General features: G+C 29.0%; 2 protein-coding genes and 1 pseudogene across 2 annotated transcripts; all 3 read right to left on the bottom strand.

Annotated features, from left to right (window-relative positions):
* Nucleotides 1-7,718: 7,718 nt before the first annotated feature.
* On the bottom strand, nt 7,719-8,080 carry LOC108846713 (uncharacterized; annotated as a pseudogene).
* Nucleotides 8,081-11,443: 3,363 nt separating this feature from the next.
* LOC130499164 (uncharacterized) lies at nt 11,444-11,821 on the bottom strand. Its single transcript, XM_056993126.1, has one exon. It carries the CDS (start codon nt 11,819-11,821, stop codon nt 11,459-11,461), a length of 363 nt encoding a protein of 120 aa, XP_056849106.1. The 3' UTR covers nt 11,444-11,458.
* A 3,405-nt stretch (nt 11,822-15,226) lies between these two features.
* LOC108829691 (uncharacterized) lies at nt 15,227-15,610 on the bottom strand. The gene has a single exon (XM_018603298.2). The coding sequence runs from the start codon at nt 15,608-15,610 to the stop codon at nt 15,248-15,250; it is 363 nt and encodes a 120-aa protein (XP_018458800.2). The 3' UTR covers nt 15,227-15,247.
* Nucleotides 15,611-16,889: the final 1,279 nt, after the last annotated feature.

The raw sequence follows: 16,889 nt of genomic DNA, 5'->3' as shown, positions 1-16,889 counted from the left end.
ATCCATACTCTACTATGAAGATAGAAGACTGTTCCAGGGCCTGTGTACAGAGCAAGCAGAGATTTTGATCGCCTTTACATGTGTTTTACAGCTCAAAGAGACATGGATTGGGACTTGTAGGCCCATCATTGGTTTAGATGGAGCATTTCTCAAATGGGATATAAAGGACACTTATTGGCTGCTGTTGGAAGAGATGGTGACAATAGAATAGTTTCCAATTGCTTGGGCTGTAGTAGAAGTGAGAATAACATAAAACTGGGAGTGGTTTGTGAGATTGTTGAAGAAGATTTGGGACTACAGATGGCTCTAAATTCACCATTATTTCAGACAAGCAGAAGGTTAGAAAGGTTAATTTATTCTGTTTTTATTATAAAATGTACTGAATGTTTATTTAATGACTTATGCAGGGTTTGGTGAATGCTGTGAAAAATGAACTACCAGAAGCAGAACATCGAATGTGTGCAAGACACATATTGTCAAACTGGAAACGAGACAGCAAGGATCCTGAGTTAGAGCGTATGTTTGGAAAATAGCTGCTTGCTACACCGTAGGAGAGTTTGAGAAGCTTTAGAGGTACTGAAGAAAATATAACAAAGGTGCGTTTGATACTCTTCAACTACAGAACGCCGAGAACATGGAGCAGAGCATTCTTTAGAGTTGGATCTTTTTGCAATGATAACCTCAACAACCTCTGTGAGTCTTTCAATAAAACCATTAGGGAAGCAAGGAAAAAACCATTACTTGAAATGCTAGAGATATTAGGAGGCAAAGTATGGTTCGTCATGCAAAGAGATCTATTCTTGCTAATAGGGTTGAAGACACACTTTACTAAGAAGGTACACGCTGAGATTGAACTCGACAAAGGAAGGCTAAAGAATGTAGAAGGCACCTTGCTTGTGGAAATATGCATGAAGTTGATGACCATTCTTTTGCTATAGTGGGACATGAATCTCAAGACAGGTGTATAATGGCAGCTCACTGGAATCCCTTGTATACATGCTAGTGTAATTACAGCCAGATTAGGAAGAAATTGCTGGCTATACACAGCCCAAAAGTGGCGAGAAACTATTCTCGTGGAATCAGGCCAGTCCAAGGTATGAAGTTATGGCCTCGGTTGAATCGTTAGGAGTTTTGCCACCGCCATTTAGACTAGGGGAAACGTGGAAGACCAAGTAATTATGATAGAAGAAAGGCCTTAATGAAAATTCATCCAAGAAGACCAAGATGACACGAGACGGAAGGTCATCACATGCTTCAAATTGTCTTGATCAAGGTCATAACAAGGTAATGTGTCCTAATGAAAAAGTTGAGAGTGCTCCAAAAAGACCAAGAGTCGACCAAGAAAAAAATTTGGTACGTGTGTATTCTTTACCCATTTGTTTGTTTTTTTTTTGTTATGATTAACAACTGTGATTTTATGTTCCAGGGAGAATCCTCTCAACACAAGGACCTTCGCAAGGACTGTGAACTTGACAAGTTTATGTTTCTATTTTTTTGGTGAACTTGACAGTACGTGTTTGGCTTTGGCTTTGTGTTTTTCTTTGTCTTTGAAATTATGATCTTCACCAATAACATTTTGGTCGGCTTGTGTTGTTTTCATGTGAACTAGACAAGTGTGGTAATAATATGGTTTTGTTTGGCTTCATTTCTGTCAAAGTTTGTTCTTCTGTAAAACAAACTTGAATTAAATAGAGCAACAAAAAATCACATTAAAAACTCACAAACTTGAATTAAACGACCAATCACATAACAAAAGAGTAGTTTCATTAATGTTTAATTAGTTTTTAAGAGACGTTATTTCTAGAGTTAACAGACGTAAACATTTTTAACAGTTGACTAATCCGAGTGTTTAATTTGGCTCGGTCAACAAATATGAGATTTTAAATGACTAATATTTAAAAATTAAGGTATTTTTGGCTCAAAAATGAGTTGGAGTTTTGTTTGGCTTTTATTTGAAAGTTCAAGGTTCCCAATCAGTAAATATAAAACTATCAGAAGACTCAGAGGGATCGATCTCCAAAACTGATACAAGGAATTTTAAGCCCCTAAATAATTTGTCGGCAATAATTCTTCACAACTTTCAACCACCACCAACAATTGCATCGATTTTGGAAACCATTTATAAAAGTCTTTTATAACTTGAATAATCCTTTTTGGCTCTTATACCATTTAATTTATTAATCTCAAGTTTTTATTTTTTATATTTGTTATTTACATGATTGTAATTTTGGTAATTTTAAACTTGAAAACTAAAATGAAATTGTAAACAGTAAATGACTAAAATTTACTTTATTGATTTCGGGTTAAAATTTAAAGGGTGATAAAAGATTACAAAAGTAGATTTTTAAAAAAATTTGAACTTGAAATCTGAATGCTTTGAGAGTTTTAGAGAAAATATCAGAGGTGAAATCGCTCGTATTTTTCTTCGTTGATAGAAGGGGTATTTATAATAGAAGATGTTTGCTGAATACCCTAATACATGTTCTTTTTGAATGGAGCTGAGACTTTAATGGTGGTGGATAGGAATCTTGTCTACGTGTCTCTTTGTGAATGGTGCCTATACATTTGAGTGGTGTTGATTGGTAATCTTGTCTTTTAGTTACCTTTGTTGCGGTAGTCTTCGATGTAGATCTCATATGTCTGCCATCGTTATTCTTGGTAGGTAGTTTCTTTGCATTTATATAGATTTACTTTCATTATTTTGTAAATACAAATAATATAATAATAAAATAAATACATAAACACTGTTTGAAAAATGATGATATGTCATTAACTTAATTATGACATGTACAATTTTCCTATATATATTTATATTAATAGAAAAGTTTATTTTTTAAATATGGTAATGACTATTAACTTATATATCACCATTAAACTAAATATAATTCCAAATATATTTACATAAACATATATATCATATTTTGCACATATATATATATATATATATATATATATATATATATATATATATAATCAAAATTAGTTGTAAGTGTGGTCAACATATACAAAACTAAAGTAACACTAATCATATATTTTCGATAGTTAAATGATTAAATTTTATTTATCGGTTCACTGTATTTATTAAAAAATAATTTTTATCAGTTTAACGTATTTTAACTTAAACAAAAAAAAAATCCAAAGTGTATATGAAATTATATATTTAAATAAAGAAATATTTAATCCTAGCTGATAAGAGAAATATTTAAAATAAATAATCATTAAGTACAATAGTATAATATATTAAATTCAAATATATTTTCTTATGGAATTAATTTTAACTCTATTGAAATTTAAATAAAATAAACGTGAAATAATTTAACTAAATCAAAAGAAATAAGACTACAAAAAATATATAAAAAAATTAAATAATAATTTTCCAAATGTAACTAATTTTTAAGGTAAAATTATTATATTTAAAAATTATTATAATTTGAGTGGCGAGATTATATTTATTATATATATATTTAAATATGACATATTAAAAAATGAAAAAACATATTTAAAATAAATAATCAATAAATATGAATAAAGTTGTAAATAAAATGTAATAAGTCTTCTGAAATTCAAATTAAATCAAAGTGAAATTGTTACACCAAATCAAAAGAAATAAAAATACAAAAATAAATTTATGATTTTTTTTTCAAATTGATAAGGTTAAAATAAAAATTAATATGTCCCAAAGTAAACTAAAATTTTCTTTTGAAATAAAAATAAAAATTATTATGTACGCCCATGGTGAAGAAACTTCTAGTATATATGAAAAAGAGAAAAATACATACAATATTATAAGGTTATAAAAAAAAAATTCAAACTCATCGTGGCCTTACGTGGAGCCAAAAAGTCTTTTTTGATCTCCATCACCAGAAAACACTAACAATGTGTCAATGTCGATGCAATAACAATGAAGGCTGAAATAAATAACTAATGCATTATACTATATTTTCATTGTTCATTTCTTCTGCTAAAATTAAATATGCTAATTAGGGTGAACAAAAAGTATTTGTGTATTTTGAAAAGAAAATTCTGAAAAGTGTTTGTCAACATACAGTTTTTTTTTGTAAAGCTGAATATATTAAGAACGGAGAAAGAATTTCTATTGGTTTTAAAAAAATAAATCAACAGCAGCCTAAAAACAAACACAATTATACAAAAACAGAATATCAAAAAGAAAATAATGAAAAAACCATCTTTTATAAAGAGGTCAAATGATTATTAGGATTTACATATGTGCTTTTTAACAATGTATGTTTCTTAAGGCTTACATTATATAGTTATGATGATGATGCAACTAAGATCATTGAGAAAAACACTTTGCTTTCCATTTTTTATCAATCTTTTCCACTGTTCTTTGTGTTTATTTGGTTACACTTTTAGATGATTGGAGGATGATCTTAGATGTTGAAAGAAGCTTAATATTTATAGGATTAGAAAGAAAGATATTATTAAATAAGTCAAAGTGTTATTGATGGGGGGTATTAATATTCATCCAAAATGTAACTCCATGTAGGTTTACAAAACATTTTTTCTTAAATTAGGCTGAAATAAATGACTAATGCAAGGGCGTTATCTTTACGGAGATATAATTATATGAAAGTTGGTATTGTATTTTGAGACCCATTTAATTATTTTTCAGTATTTTTGTGTTTACATTTTTTCATCATAATCGAAATTTCTGAATTAAGGTTCCAATCAGTGAATTAAACTATTCAGACGATTTAGATCAATCTCCAAAATTGAAACAAGGAATTTGAAGCCCTAATGATTTGTCGGCAATAATTCTTCACAACTTTAATTTCAACCACCTCCAATAAACCCTGAAAATATTTTTGGTGTGCCAGCCACTTTGTATAAGCCATTACGGAGCAATTTTATAATTTGGGATTATCCAACAAATATTGGTAATATATATGTTGAAGTTACAATAAATACAAACCAGTGGATCAAAACTCAATAAAAACCCTAAATCCTAAATGCCAATTCAAGACATTTGCCGAATTGAATTGAGAGCATGACTGTTTGTAGTTTTTGTTTTTCTAAAAACCATTTTTTCCAATTAATTTTTAGCTTTAGTTTTTGTTTTGTAAAAACCATTTGATTTGCCAATCAAGTTTTTTAACAAATAGATTCCTTAAAATTTAGGAAAACTAGTTTTTCAAAATTTCAACCAATTTGTGAAGAAAAGCCAAAAAAAAACAATTTTTATGGGTTTTGAATACAAAACGAATTTTTATTTTATTTTAGTTAAAGTACTATATTTTAATTAATTAATAATTGAATAAATAAGTTTTTTATAAAGATAAAGTACCCATACATTTTTAGCATTTAAAAATTAATGTAAAATAATTTACTTTTGATTCATATATAAATAAATGTAGATAACTTTAGTGTTAAATGTAAATAGTTAGTTATTAATTTCTATAAATAAAATTAATGAATAAGTTTAATAATTATTAGACACACTAAAACAGCAACAACATATCATATAATTTTGAAAATAGCCACTCAAGCTTAAAAATGAAAAATATATTCTGTAATAAATTTATAAATAGTTTCAAAATTTTAAAATATTATTTTCTATTATTTATAAATATTTTATAATTTATATTTTTTAATATTTAATAATAAAATAATTTAAAAACATGGTAATTTTTTTTAATTAACAACATTATATTTTCATAAATTCTTATGGTAATTTTTTAAAATATTTATTGCTATTTATTTTATTATTCAAAACAATGTATTGATTTTTTTTTTAAAGAACTAAGAATACATCAAAACCAAAATGTAAAAACTAAAAAACCAAAACCAAAAACCTAAAGGTTAAAAACCAAAAACTAAAATCTAAAACCAAAAATCTAAAAACAAAAACTAAAAATTAATGGAAACAATCATCACCTGAAGCTCTTGTCGATTTCCTCCAATCTTTAATGATAAGTTTTTTGTTTTTTTTTTTGTATTATTTCTCGATGTGAAAAAACTATAAATTCAATCTGCAGATTTAGAAAGCCTATTAGGAAGTCAGAATCTGAAATATTTATGTTGATTCGTATGCCATCCAATTCGAGTTTACGTTTTAATCCAATTGAATGGTTAAAAACAGAATTATTATTTTCATGGGTGGTTTTAAAATTGGCAGATAATTATTTTGTTGGGCTATATTTATATCATTAACTTTTAGGTTATACAACTAGACATGTCAATTAGGATTGCAACACGCAGTCTGAACCTGACTGTCCCTAAAAATTCACATGTGCTTTAAACGATAAAAGTGACATGACAAATTATTTTTCGAAACCCCAAAAAAGCACTATAGCCCTATAAGAGCCGGACCGGGCTTTGAATTCTAGGCCCTAAAATATTTTCGGACAAGACCGGGCCAGGCCTGGCCAGATCGAATTGACACCTCTAGGCAAGGCTACTCCTCCACCATTGATCTATCTCTTCACAAGGCGGTGGAATAAACGGAGGAGAGAAACAACGACAAGCACAAAGCGGTTTGTTTCCCGGTTCTCGGCGACAAACATATACCGAAGTTTACAACTAACCGGAGGAGTTTATCTGAAGATTGTATGTGGTAGAGCTTCTACATCCCAGTGTCGGGGAAAAAAGTCATAACCGACAGTAAGAGTCCACATCTTTGGATGCTATAACTTGCGGATCCGGGTCGCGTTATGCTTCCAAAGTCCACTTTTTAATCGGATGAATATGTCCGGTTTAGTGGTTAAAGAACGAGACATTGAACACCGATGGTCATGAGATAAGTTCGAAGATGCATTTTCATTTCAAGGGTCATTTCAGCCATTGCTCCTTGTGTAACTCTTATATTGTTTCCTATGATTTTGTTGCTGTTGAGGTATTTGGTAAACCTTTCTATTGTAAAGTTGAATATATGAAGAACGGAGAAAAAATTTCTATTGGTTTTAAAAATAAATCAACAGCAGCCTAAAAACAAACACAATTATACAAAACAGAATATCAAAGAAAATATAATGAAAAAACCATCTTTTATAAAGAGGTCAAATGATTATTAGGATTTACATATGTGCTTTTAACCAAGTATATTTCTTAAGGCTTACATTTATATAGTTTACTTAAGTCGGTTGGACCGGTCCTGGAAATAAATTCAATTTTTTCTATATGTTAATTGTTTTTTTGTTCCTTTTATCGCTTTTAACTAGCCAGATGGTTGTGTTGTGATCAGAAAGGTATATAGCTATTTGTGATTTGTCTATGTTCCCTAAAATTTATTTATTCTCATATTAGAACTAGTGAGAAAATGTGAAAGAAGTTTTGATAAAGGTTTTGGTCATGTACATTGAATAATATTACAATCTTAATTATGTGTTGTCTTAGCTGGCTATACTTTTCAGTTTTCCTCTGTACTACACTTTGATGCAAATGATGTATGCGGGGATACCTTTGAATACATGGATGATTTGTATGAAACAATTTAATATTATGTGAAACACTTAGTTAAACTGAATTTTCTTGAAAAAAATCTTTTCAAATAAACAACCCGTTAAAAATGATACAAAGAGGGATGAAAAACATAGGTGTTACCATATTTTATTAAAATTTGGATCTTTGTGGTAGAGAGCTCCAAAGTATTTGTTAAATTAAGCGACTGAGAAATTTCATTATATTGTTCTATCTAAGTACGGGACAATAACATAAAATACTTGTAAAATGATAAATGGCTGATCTAAAAGTGTAGTTTTTCACTTGTGTGTAGGTGGGTTGGGAACGATGCGAGCACAATTTTCCTTGAGGAAAGGTGGGAAAATGGGTTCAGTGGAAACATTTGAGGCCAACAATTTGCATCTACGGATGAGAACGCCTTGCAACATGCTGCTTCGAGATTTTCAAACTTGCCAGAAAGAATCGAATTGGAGATTTGGAGCACACATCCTTCAACGTTAAAAAGAGACGACCAACATTTTACGAAATCAATAGGTAAACCAGGAAAAATGCCAGGAATTGTTGCTGGCGTTTGCACTTGAGCGACTCCTTGAGTGACAAAAGTTGCAGCCCAAAGAGATGATGCAACTAAGATCATTGAGAAAAACACTTTGCTTTCCATTTTTTATCAATCTTTTTCCACTTTTCTTTGTGTTTATTTGGTTACACTTTTAGATGATTGGAGGATGATCTTAGATGTTGAAAGAAGCTTAATATTTATAGGATTAGAAAGGAAGATATTATTCAATATGTCAAAGTGTTATTGATGGGGGTATTAATATATCATCAAAATGTAACTCCATGTAGGTTTACAAAACATTTTTTCTTAAATTAGGCTGAAATAAATGACTAATGCAAGGGCGTTATCCTTACGGAGATATAATTATATGAAAGTTGGTATTGTATTTTGAGACCCATTTAATTATTTTCAGTTTATTTTTGTGTTTACATTTTTTCATCATAATCAAAATTTCTGAATTAAGGTTTCCAATCAGTGAATTAAAACTATTCAGACGATTTAGATCAATCTCCAAAATTGAAACAAGGAATTTCAAGCCCTAATGATTTGTCGGCAATAATTCTTCACAACTTTAATTTCAACTACCACCAATAAACCCTGACAATATTTTTGGTGTGCCAGCCCCTTTGTATAAGCCATTACGGAGAAATTTTATAATTTGGGATTATCCAACAAATATTGGTAATATATATGTTGAAGTTACAATAAATACAAACCAGTGGATCAAAAGTCAATAAAATCCCTAAATCCTAAATGCCAATTCAAGACATTTGCCGAATTGAATTGAGAGCATGACTGTTTGTAGTTTTTGTTTTTCTAAAAACCATTTTTCCAATTAATTTTTAGCTTTTAGTTTTTATGTTTGTAAAAACCATTTGATTTGCCAATCAAGGTTTTTAACAAATAAATTCCTTAAAATTTAGGAAAACTAGTTTTTCAAAATTTCAACCAATTTGTGAAGAAAAGCAAAAAAAAAACAATTTTTATGGGTTTTGAATACAAAAACGAATTTTGTTTTATTTTAGTTAAAGTACTATATTTTAATTAATTAATAATTGAATAAATAATATTTTTATAAAGATAAAATACCCATACATTTTTAGCATTTAAAAATTAATGTAAAATAATTTACTTTTGATTCATATGTAAATAAATGTAGATAACTTATTTTTTTATAAATATTTAAAAAAAATTTTAATACTTAATAATAAAATAATTTAAAAACATGGTAGTTTTTTTTAAATAACAACATTATATTTTCATAAATTTTAATGGTAATTTTATAGTAATTTATTGCTATTTATTTTATTATTCAAAACAATGTATTGATTATTTTCTATTATTTATAAATATTTTATAATTTATATTTTTTAACAATTAATAATAAAATAATTTAAAAACATGGTAATGTTTTTTAAATAAGAACATTATATTTTCATAAATTTTAATGGTAATTTTCTAAATAATTTATTGCTATTATTTTATTATTCAAAACAATGTATTGATTATTTTTTTTAAATAACTAAGAATACATCAAAACCAAAATGTAAAAACTAAAAACCAAAACCAAAAACCTAAAGGTTAAAAAACAAAAACTAAAATCTAAAACCAAAAATATAAAAACCAAAAACTAAAAATTAATGGAAACAATCATCACCTGAAGCTCTTGCCGATTTCCTCCAATCTTTAATGATAAGTTTTTTTGTTTTTGTTTTGTATTATCTCTCGATGTGAAAAAAACTATAAATTCGAATCTGCAGATTTAGAAAGCCTATTAGGAAGTCTGAATCTGAAATATTTATGTTTATTCGTATGCCATTCAATTCGAATTTACTTTTTAATCCAATTGATTGGTTAAAAACAGAATTATTATTTTCATGGGTGGTTTTAAAATTGGCAGATAATTATTTGTTGGGCTATATTATATCATTAACTTTTAGGTTATACAACTAGACATGACAATTAGGATTGAAACCCGCAGTCAGAACCTGACTGGCCCTAAAAAATCACATGTGTTTAAACGATAAAAGTGACATGACAAATTATTTTTCGAAACCCCAAAAAACACTATAGCCCTATAAGAACCGGACCGGGCTTTGAATTCTAGGCCCTAAAATATTTTCGGACAAGACTGGGCCAGGCCTGGCCAGATCGAATTGACACCTCTAGGCAAGGCTACTCCTCCACCATTGATCTATCTCTTCACAAGGCGGTGGAATAAACAGAGTAGAGAAAAAACGACAAGCACAAAGCGGTTTGTTTCCCGGTTCTCGGCGACAACACATACCGAAGTTTACAACTAACCGGAGGAGTTTATCTGAAGATTGTATGTGGTAGAGCTTCTACATCCCAGTGTCGGGGAAAAAAGTCATAACCGACAGTAAGAGTCCACATCTTTGGATGCTATAACTTGCGGATCCGGGTCGCGTTATGCTTCCAAAGTCCACTTTTTCAATCGGATGAATATGTCCGGTTTAGTGGTTAAAGAACGAGACATTGAACACCGATGGTCATGAGATAAGTTCGAAGATGCATTTTCATTTCAAGGGTCATTTCAGCCATTGCTCCTTGTGTAACTCTTATATTGTTTCCTATGATTTTGTTGCTGTTGAGGTATTTGGTAAACCTTTCTATTGTAAAGGTGAATATATGAAGAACGGAGAAAAATTTTCTATTGGTTTTAAAAATAAATCAACAGCAGCCTAAAAACAAACACAATTATACAAAATAGAATATCAAAAAAAAATATAATGAAAAAACCATCTTTTATAAAGAGGTCAAATGATTATTAGGATTTACATATGTGCTTTTAACCAAGTATATTTCTTAAGGCTTACATTTATATAGTTTACTTAAGTCGGTTGGACCGGTCCTGGAAATAAATTCAATTTTTTCTATATGTTAATTGTTTTTTTTGTTCCTTTTATCGCTTTTAACTAGCCAGATGGTTGTGTTGTGATCAGAAAGGTATATAGCTATTGTGATTTGTCTATGTTCCCTAAAATTTATTTATTCTCATATTAGAACTGGTGAGAAAATGTGAAAGAAGTTTTGATAAAGGTTTTGGTCATCTACATTGAACAATATTACAATCTTAATTATGTGTTGTCTTAGCTGGCTATACTTTTCAGTTTTCCTCCGTACTACACTTTGATGCAAATGATGTATGCGGGGATACCGTTGAATACATGGATGATTTGTATGAAACAATTTGATATTATGTGAAACACTTAGTTAAACTGAATTTTCTTGAAAAAAAAACTTTTCAAATAAACAACCCGTTAAAAATGAAACAAAGAGGGATGAAAAACATAGGCGTTACCATATTTTATTAAAATTTGGATCTTTGTGGTAGAGAACTCCAAAGTATTTGTTAAATTAAGCGACTGAGAAATTTCATTATATTGTTCTATCTAAGTACGGGACAATAACACAAAATACTTGTAAAATGATAAATGGCTGATCTAAAAGTGTAGTTTTTCACTTGTGTGTAGGTGGGTTGGGAACGATGCGAGCACAATTTTCCTTGAGGAAAGGTGGGAAGAATGGGTTCAGTGGAAACATTTGAGGCCAACAATTTGCATCTAGGGATGAGAACGCCTTGCAACATTCTGCTTCGAGATTTTCAAACTTGCCAGAAAGAATCGAATTGGAGATTTGGAGCACACATCCTTCAACGTTAAAAAGAGACGACCAACATTTTACCAAATCAATAGGTAAACCAGGAAAAATGCCAGGAATTGTTGCTGGCGTTTGCACTTGAGCGAATCCTTGAGTGACAAAAGTTGCAGCCCAAAGAGATGATGCAACTAAGATCATTGAGAAAAACACTTTGCTTTCCATTTTTTATCAATCTTTTTCCACTTTTCTTTGTGTTTATTTGGTTACACTTTTAGATGATTGGAGGATGATCTTCGATGTTGAAAGAAGCTTAATATTTATAGGATTAGAAAGGAAGATATTAAATATGTCAAAGTGTTATTGATGGGGGTATTAATATATCATCAAAATGTAACTCCATGTAGGTTTACAAAACATTTTTTCTTAAATTAGGCTGAAATAAATGACTAATGCAAGGGCGTTATCCTTACGGAGATATAATTATATGAAAGTTGGTATTGTATTTTGAGACCCATTTAATTATTTTTCAGTTTTATTTTTGTGTTTACATTTTTTCATCATAATCGAAATTTCTGAATTAAGGTTCCCGATCAGTGAATTAAAACTATTCAGACGATTTAGATCAATCTCCAAAATTGAAACAAGGAATTTCAAGCCCTAATGATTTGTCGGCAATAATTCTTCACAACTTTAATTTCAACCACCACCAAAAACCCTGACAATATTTTTGGTATGTCATCCCCTTTGTATAAGCCATTACGGAGCAATTTTATAATTTGGGATTATCCAACAAATATTGGTAATATATATGTTGAAGTTACAATAAATACAAACCAGTGGATCAAAACTCAATAAAAACCCTAAATCCTAAATGCCAATTCAAGACATTTGCGAATTGAATTGAGAGCATGACTGTTTGTAGTTTTTGTTTTTCTAAAAACCATTTTTTCCAATTAATTTTTAGCTTTTAGTTTTTATGTTTGTAAAAACCATTTGATTTTTCAATCAAGTTTTTTAACAAATAGATTCCTTAAAATTTAGGAAAACTAGTTTTTTCAAAATTTCAACCAATTTGTGAAGAAAATCCAAAAAAAACAATTTTTATGGGTTTTGAATACAAAAAGGAATGTTGTTTTATTTTGTTAATGTGCTATATTTTAATTAATTAATAATTGAATAAATAATATTTTATAAAGATAAAATACCCATAAATTTTTAGCATTTAAAATTAATGTAAAATAATTTAGTTTTGAATCATATGTAAATAAATGTAGATAACTTTAGTGTTAAATGTAAATATTAGTTATTAATTTCTATAAATAAAATTAATGAATAATTTTAATAATTATTAGACACACTAAACAACAACAACATATCATATTAATTTGAAAATAGCCACTCAAGCTTAAAAAATGAAAAATATATTCTGTAATAAAATTTATTAATAGTTTTCAAAATTTTAAAATATTAATTTTCTATTATTTATAGAAATTTTATAATTTATATTTTTAATACTTAATAATAAAATAATTTAAAAACATGGTAATGTTTTTTTAATAATAACATTATATTTTCATAAATTTTAATGGTAATTTTTAAATAATATATTTCTATTTATTTTATTATTCAAAACAATGTATTGATTTTTTTTAAAGAACTAAGAATACATCAAAACCAAAATGTAAAAACTAAAAACAAAACCAAAAACCTAAACGTTAAAAACCAAAAACTAAAATATAAAAATATAAAAACCAAAAACTAAAAATTAATGGAAACAATCATCACCTGAAGCTCTTGCCGATTTCCTCCAATCTTAAATCATAAGTTCTTTTTGTTTTTTTTTTGTATTATCTCTCAATGTGAAAAAGTATAAATTCGAATCCGCAAATTTAGAAAGCCTATTAGGAAGTCTGAATCTGACATGTTTATGTTTATTCGTATGCCATCCAATTCGAATTTACGTTTTAATCCAATTGATTGGTTAAAAACAGAATCATTATTTTCATGGGTGGTTTTAAAATTGGAAGATAATTATTTGTTGGGCTATATTATATCATTAACTTTTAGGTTATACAACTAGACATGTCAATTAGGATTGAAACCCACAGTCTGAACCTGACTGACCCTAAAAATTCACATGTGTTTAACGATAAAAGTGACATGACAAATTATTTTTCGAAACCCCAAAAAGCACTATAGCCCTATAAGAGCCGGACCGTGCTTTGAATTCTAGGCCCTAAAATATTTTCGGACAAGACCGGGCCAGGCCTGGCCAGATCGAATTGACACCTCTAGGCAAGGCTACTCCTCCACCATTGATCTATCTCTTCACATGGCGGTGGAATAAACGGAGGAGAGAAACAACGACAAGCACAAAGCGGTTTGTTTCCCGGTTCTCGGCGACAACACATACCAAAGTTTACAACTAACCGGAGGAGTTTATCTGAAGATTATATGTGGTAGAGATTCTACATCCCAGTGTCGGGGAAAAAAGTCATAACCGACAGTAAGAGTCCACATATTTGGATGCTATAACTTGCGGATCCGGGTCGCGTTTTGCTTCCAAAGTCCACTTTTTCAATCGGATGAATCTGTCCGGTTTAGTGGTTAAAGAACGAGACATTGAACACCGATAGTCATGAGATAAGTTCCAAGATGCATTTTCATAACGCATTTTCATTTCAAGGGTCATTTCAGCCATTGCTCCTTGTGCAACATGCAAATATAGTGTAACTTTTATATTGTTTCCTATGATTTTGTTGCTGTTGCGGTATTTTGTAAACCTTTCTATTGTAAAGCTGAATATATTAAGAACGGAGAAAAAAATTCTATTTGTTTTAAAAATAAATCAACAGCAGCCTAAAAACAAACACAATTATACAAAACAGAATATCAAAGAAAATATAATGAAAAAACCATCTTTTATAGAGGTCAAATGATTATTAGGATTTACATATGTGCTTTTAACCATGTATATTTCTTAAGTCTTACATTTATATAATTTACTTAAGTCGGTTGGACCGGTCCTGGAAATAAATCCAATTTTTTCCTATATGTTTTATATGTTAATTGTTTTTTTTTTGTTCCTTTTATCGCTTTTAACTAGCCAGATGGTTGTGCTGTGATCAGAAAGGTATATAGCTATTGTGATTTTTCTATGTTCCCTAAAATTTATTTATTCTCATATTAGAACTGGTGAGAAAATGTGAAAGAAGTTTTAATAAAGGTTTTGGTCATGTACATTGAACAATATTACAATCCTAATAACGTGTTGTCTTAGCTGGCTATACTTTTCAGTTTTCCTCCGTACTACAGTTAGATGCAAATGATGTATGCGGGGATACCGTTGAATACATGGATGATTTGTATGAAACAATTTGATATTAGGTGAAACACTTAGTTAAACTGAATTTTCTTGAAAAAAAAATCTTTTCAAATAAACAACCCGTTAAAAATGAAAAAAAAGAGGGATGAAAAACATAGGCGTTACCATATTTTATTAAAATTTGGATCTTTGTGGTAGAGAGCTCCAAAGGATTTGTTAAATTAAGTGACTGAGAAATTTCATTATATTGTTCTATCTAAGAAAGGGACAATAACATAAAAGACTTGTAAAATGATAAATGGCTGATCTAAAAGTGTAGTTTTTCACTTGTCTGTAGGTGGGTTGGGAACGATGTGAGCACAATTTTCCTTGAGGAAAGGTGGGAAGAATGGGTTCAGTGGAAACAATTGAGGCCAACAATTTGCATCTAGGGATGAGAACGCCTTGCAACACGCTGCTTCGAGATTTTCAAACTTGCCAGAAAGAATCGAATTGGAGATTTGGAGCACACATCCTTCAACGTTAAAAAGAGACGACCAACATTTTACGAAATCAATAGGTAAACCAGGAAAAATGCCAGGAATTGTTGCTGACGTTTGCACTTGAGCGACTCCTTGAGTGACAAAAGTTGCAGCCCAAAGAGATGATGCAACTAAGATCATTGAGAAAAGCACTTTGCTTTCCATTTTTATCAATCTTTTTCCACTTTTCTTTGTGTTTATTTGGTTACACTTTTAGATGATGGGAGGATGGTCTTAGATGTTGAAAGAAGCTTAATATATATAGGATTAGAAAGGAAGATATTATTAAATATGTCAAAGTGTTATTGATGGGGGTATTAATATATCATCAAAATGTAACTCCATGTAGGTTTACAAAACTTTGTTTCTTAAGTTAGGCTGAAACAAATTACTAATGCAAAGGCGTTATCCTTACGGAGATATAATTATATGAAAGTTGGTATTGTATTTTGAGACCCATTTAATTATTTTCAGTTTATTTTTGTGTTTACATTTTTTCATCATAATCGAAATTTCTGAATTAAGGTTTCCAATCAGTAAATTAAAACTATTCAGACGATTTAGATCAATCTCCAAAATTGAAACAAGGAATTTCAAGCCCTAATGATTTGTCGGCAATAATTCTTCACAACTTTAATTTCAACCACCACCAATAAACCCTGACAATATTTTTGGTGTGCCAGCCCCTTTGTATAAGCCATTACGGAGCAATTTTATAATTTGGGATTATGCAACAAATAATGGTAATATATATGTTGAAGTTACAATAAATACAAACCAGTGGATTAAAACTCAATAAAAACCCTAAATCCTAAATGCCAATTCAAGACATTTGTCGAATTGAATTGAGAGCATGACTGTTTGTAGTTTTTGTTTTTCTAAAAACCATTTTTTCCAATTAAGTTTTAGCTTTTAGTTTTTATGTTTGTAAAAACCATTTGATTTGCCAATCAAGTTTTTTAACAATTAGATTCCCTAAAATTTAGGAAAACTAATTTTTCAAAATTTCAACCAATTTGTGAAAAAGCCAAAAAAACAATTTTATGGGTTTTGAATAAAAAACGAATTTTGTTTTGTTTTTGGTAAATCACTATATTTAATTAATTAATAATTGAATAAATAATATATTTATAAAGATAAAATACCCATAAATTTTTAGCATTTAAACATTAATGTAAAATAATTTACTTTTGATAATATAGATAACTTTAATATTTTATGTAAATAGTTAGTTATTAATTTCTATAAATAAAATTAATGAATAATTTTAATAATTATTACACACACTAAACAACAACAACGTATCATATTAATTTGAAAATATCCATTCAAGTTTAAAAAATGAAAAATATATTCTGTAATAAAATTTATAAATAGTCTCAAAAATTTTAAAATATTAATTTTCTCTAATTTATAGATATTTTATAATTTATATTTTTAATAC

The sequence above is a fragment of the Raphanus sativus genome, chromosome 8, assembly GCF_000801105.2.
Source record: "Raphanus sativus cultivar WK10039 chromosome 8, ASM80110v3, whole genome shotgun sequence".
Taxonomy (NCBI): Eukaryota; Viridiplantae; Streptophyta; class Magnoliopsida; order Brassicales; family Brassicaceae; genus Raphanus; species Raphanus sativus.
The sequence above is the reverse complement of the archived record's forward strand: the minus strand, read 5'-3'. Positions and strand labels throughout refer to the sequence as shown.

Coding starts and splice junctions, on each gene's coding strand:
- LOC130499164 (XM_056993126.1), bottom strand. CDS start 11,821: ATGGAAAGCAAAGTGTTTTTCTCAATGATCTTAGTTGCATCATCTCTT.
- LOC108829691 (XM_018603298.2), bottom strand. CDS start 15,610: ATGGAAAGCAAAGTGCTTTTCTCAATGATCTTAGTTGCATCATCTCTT.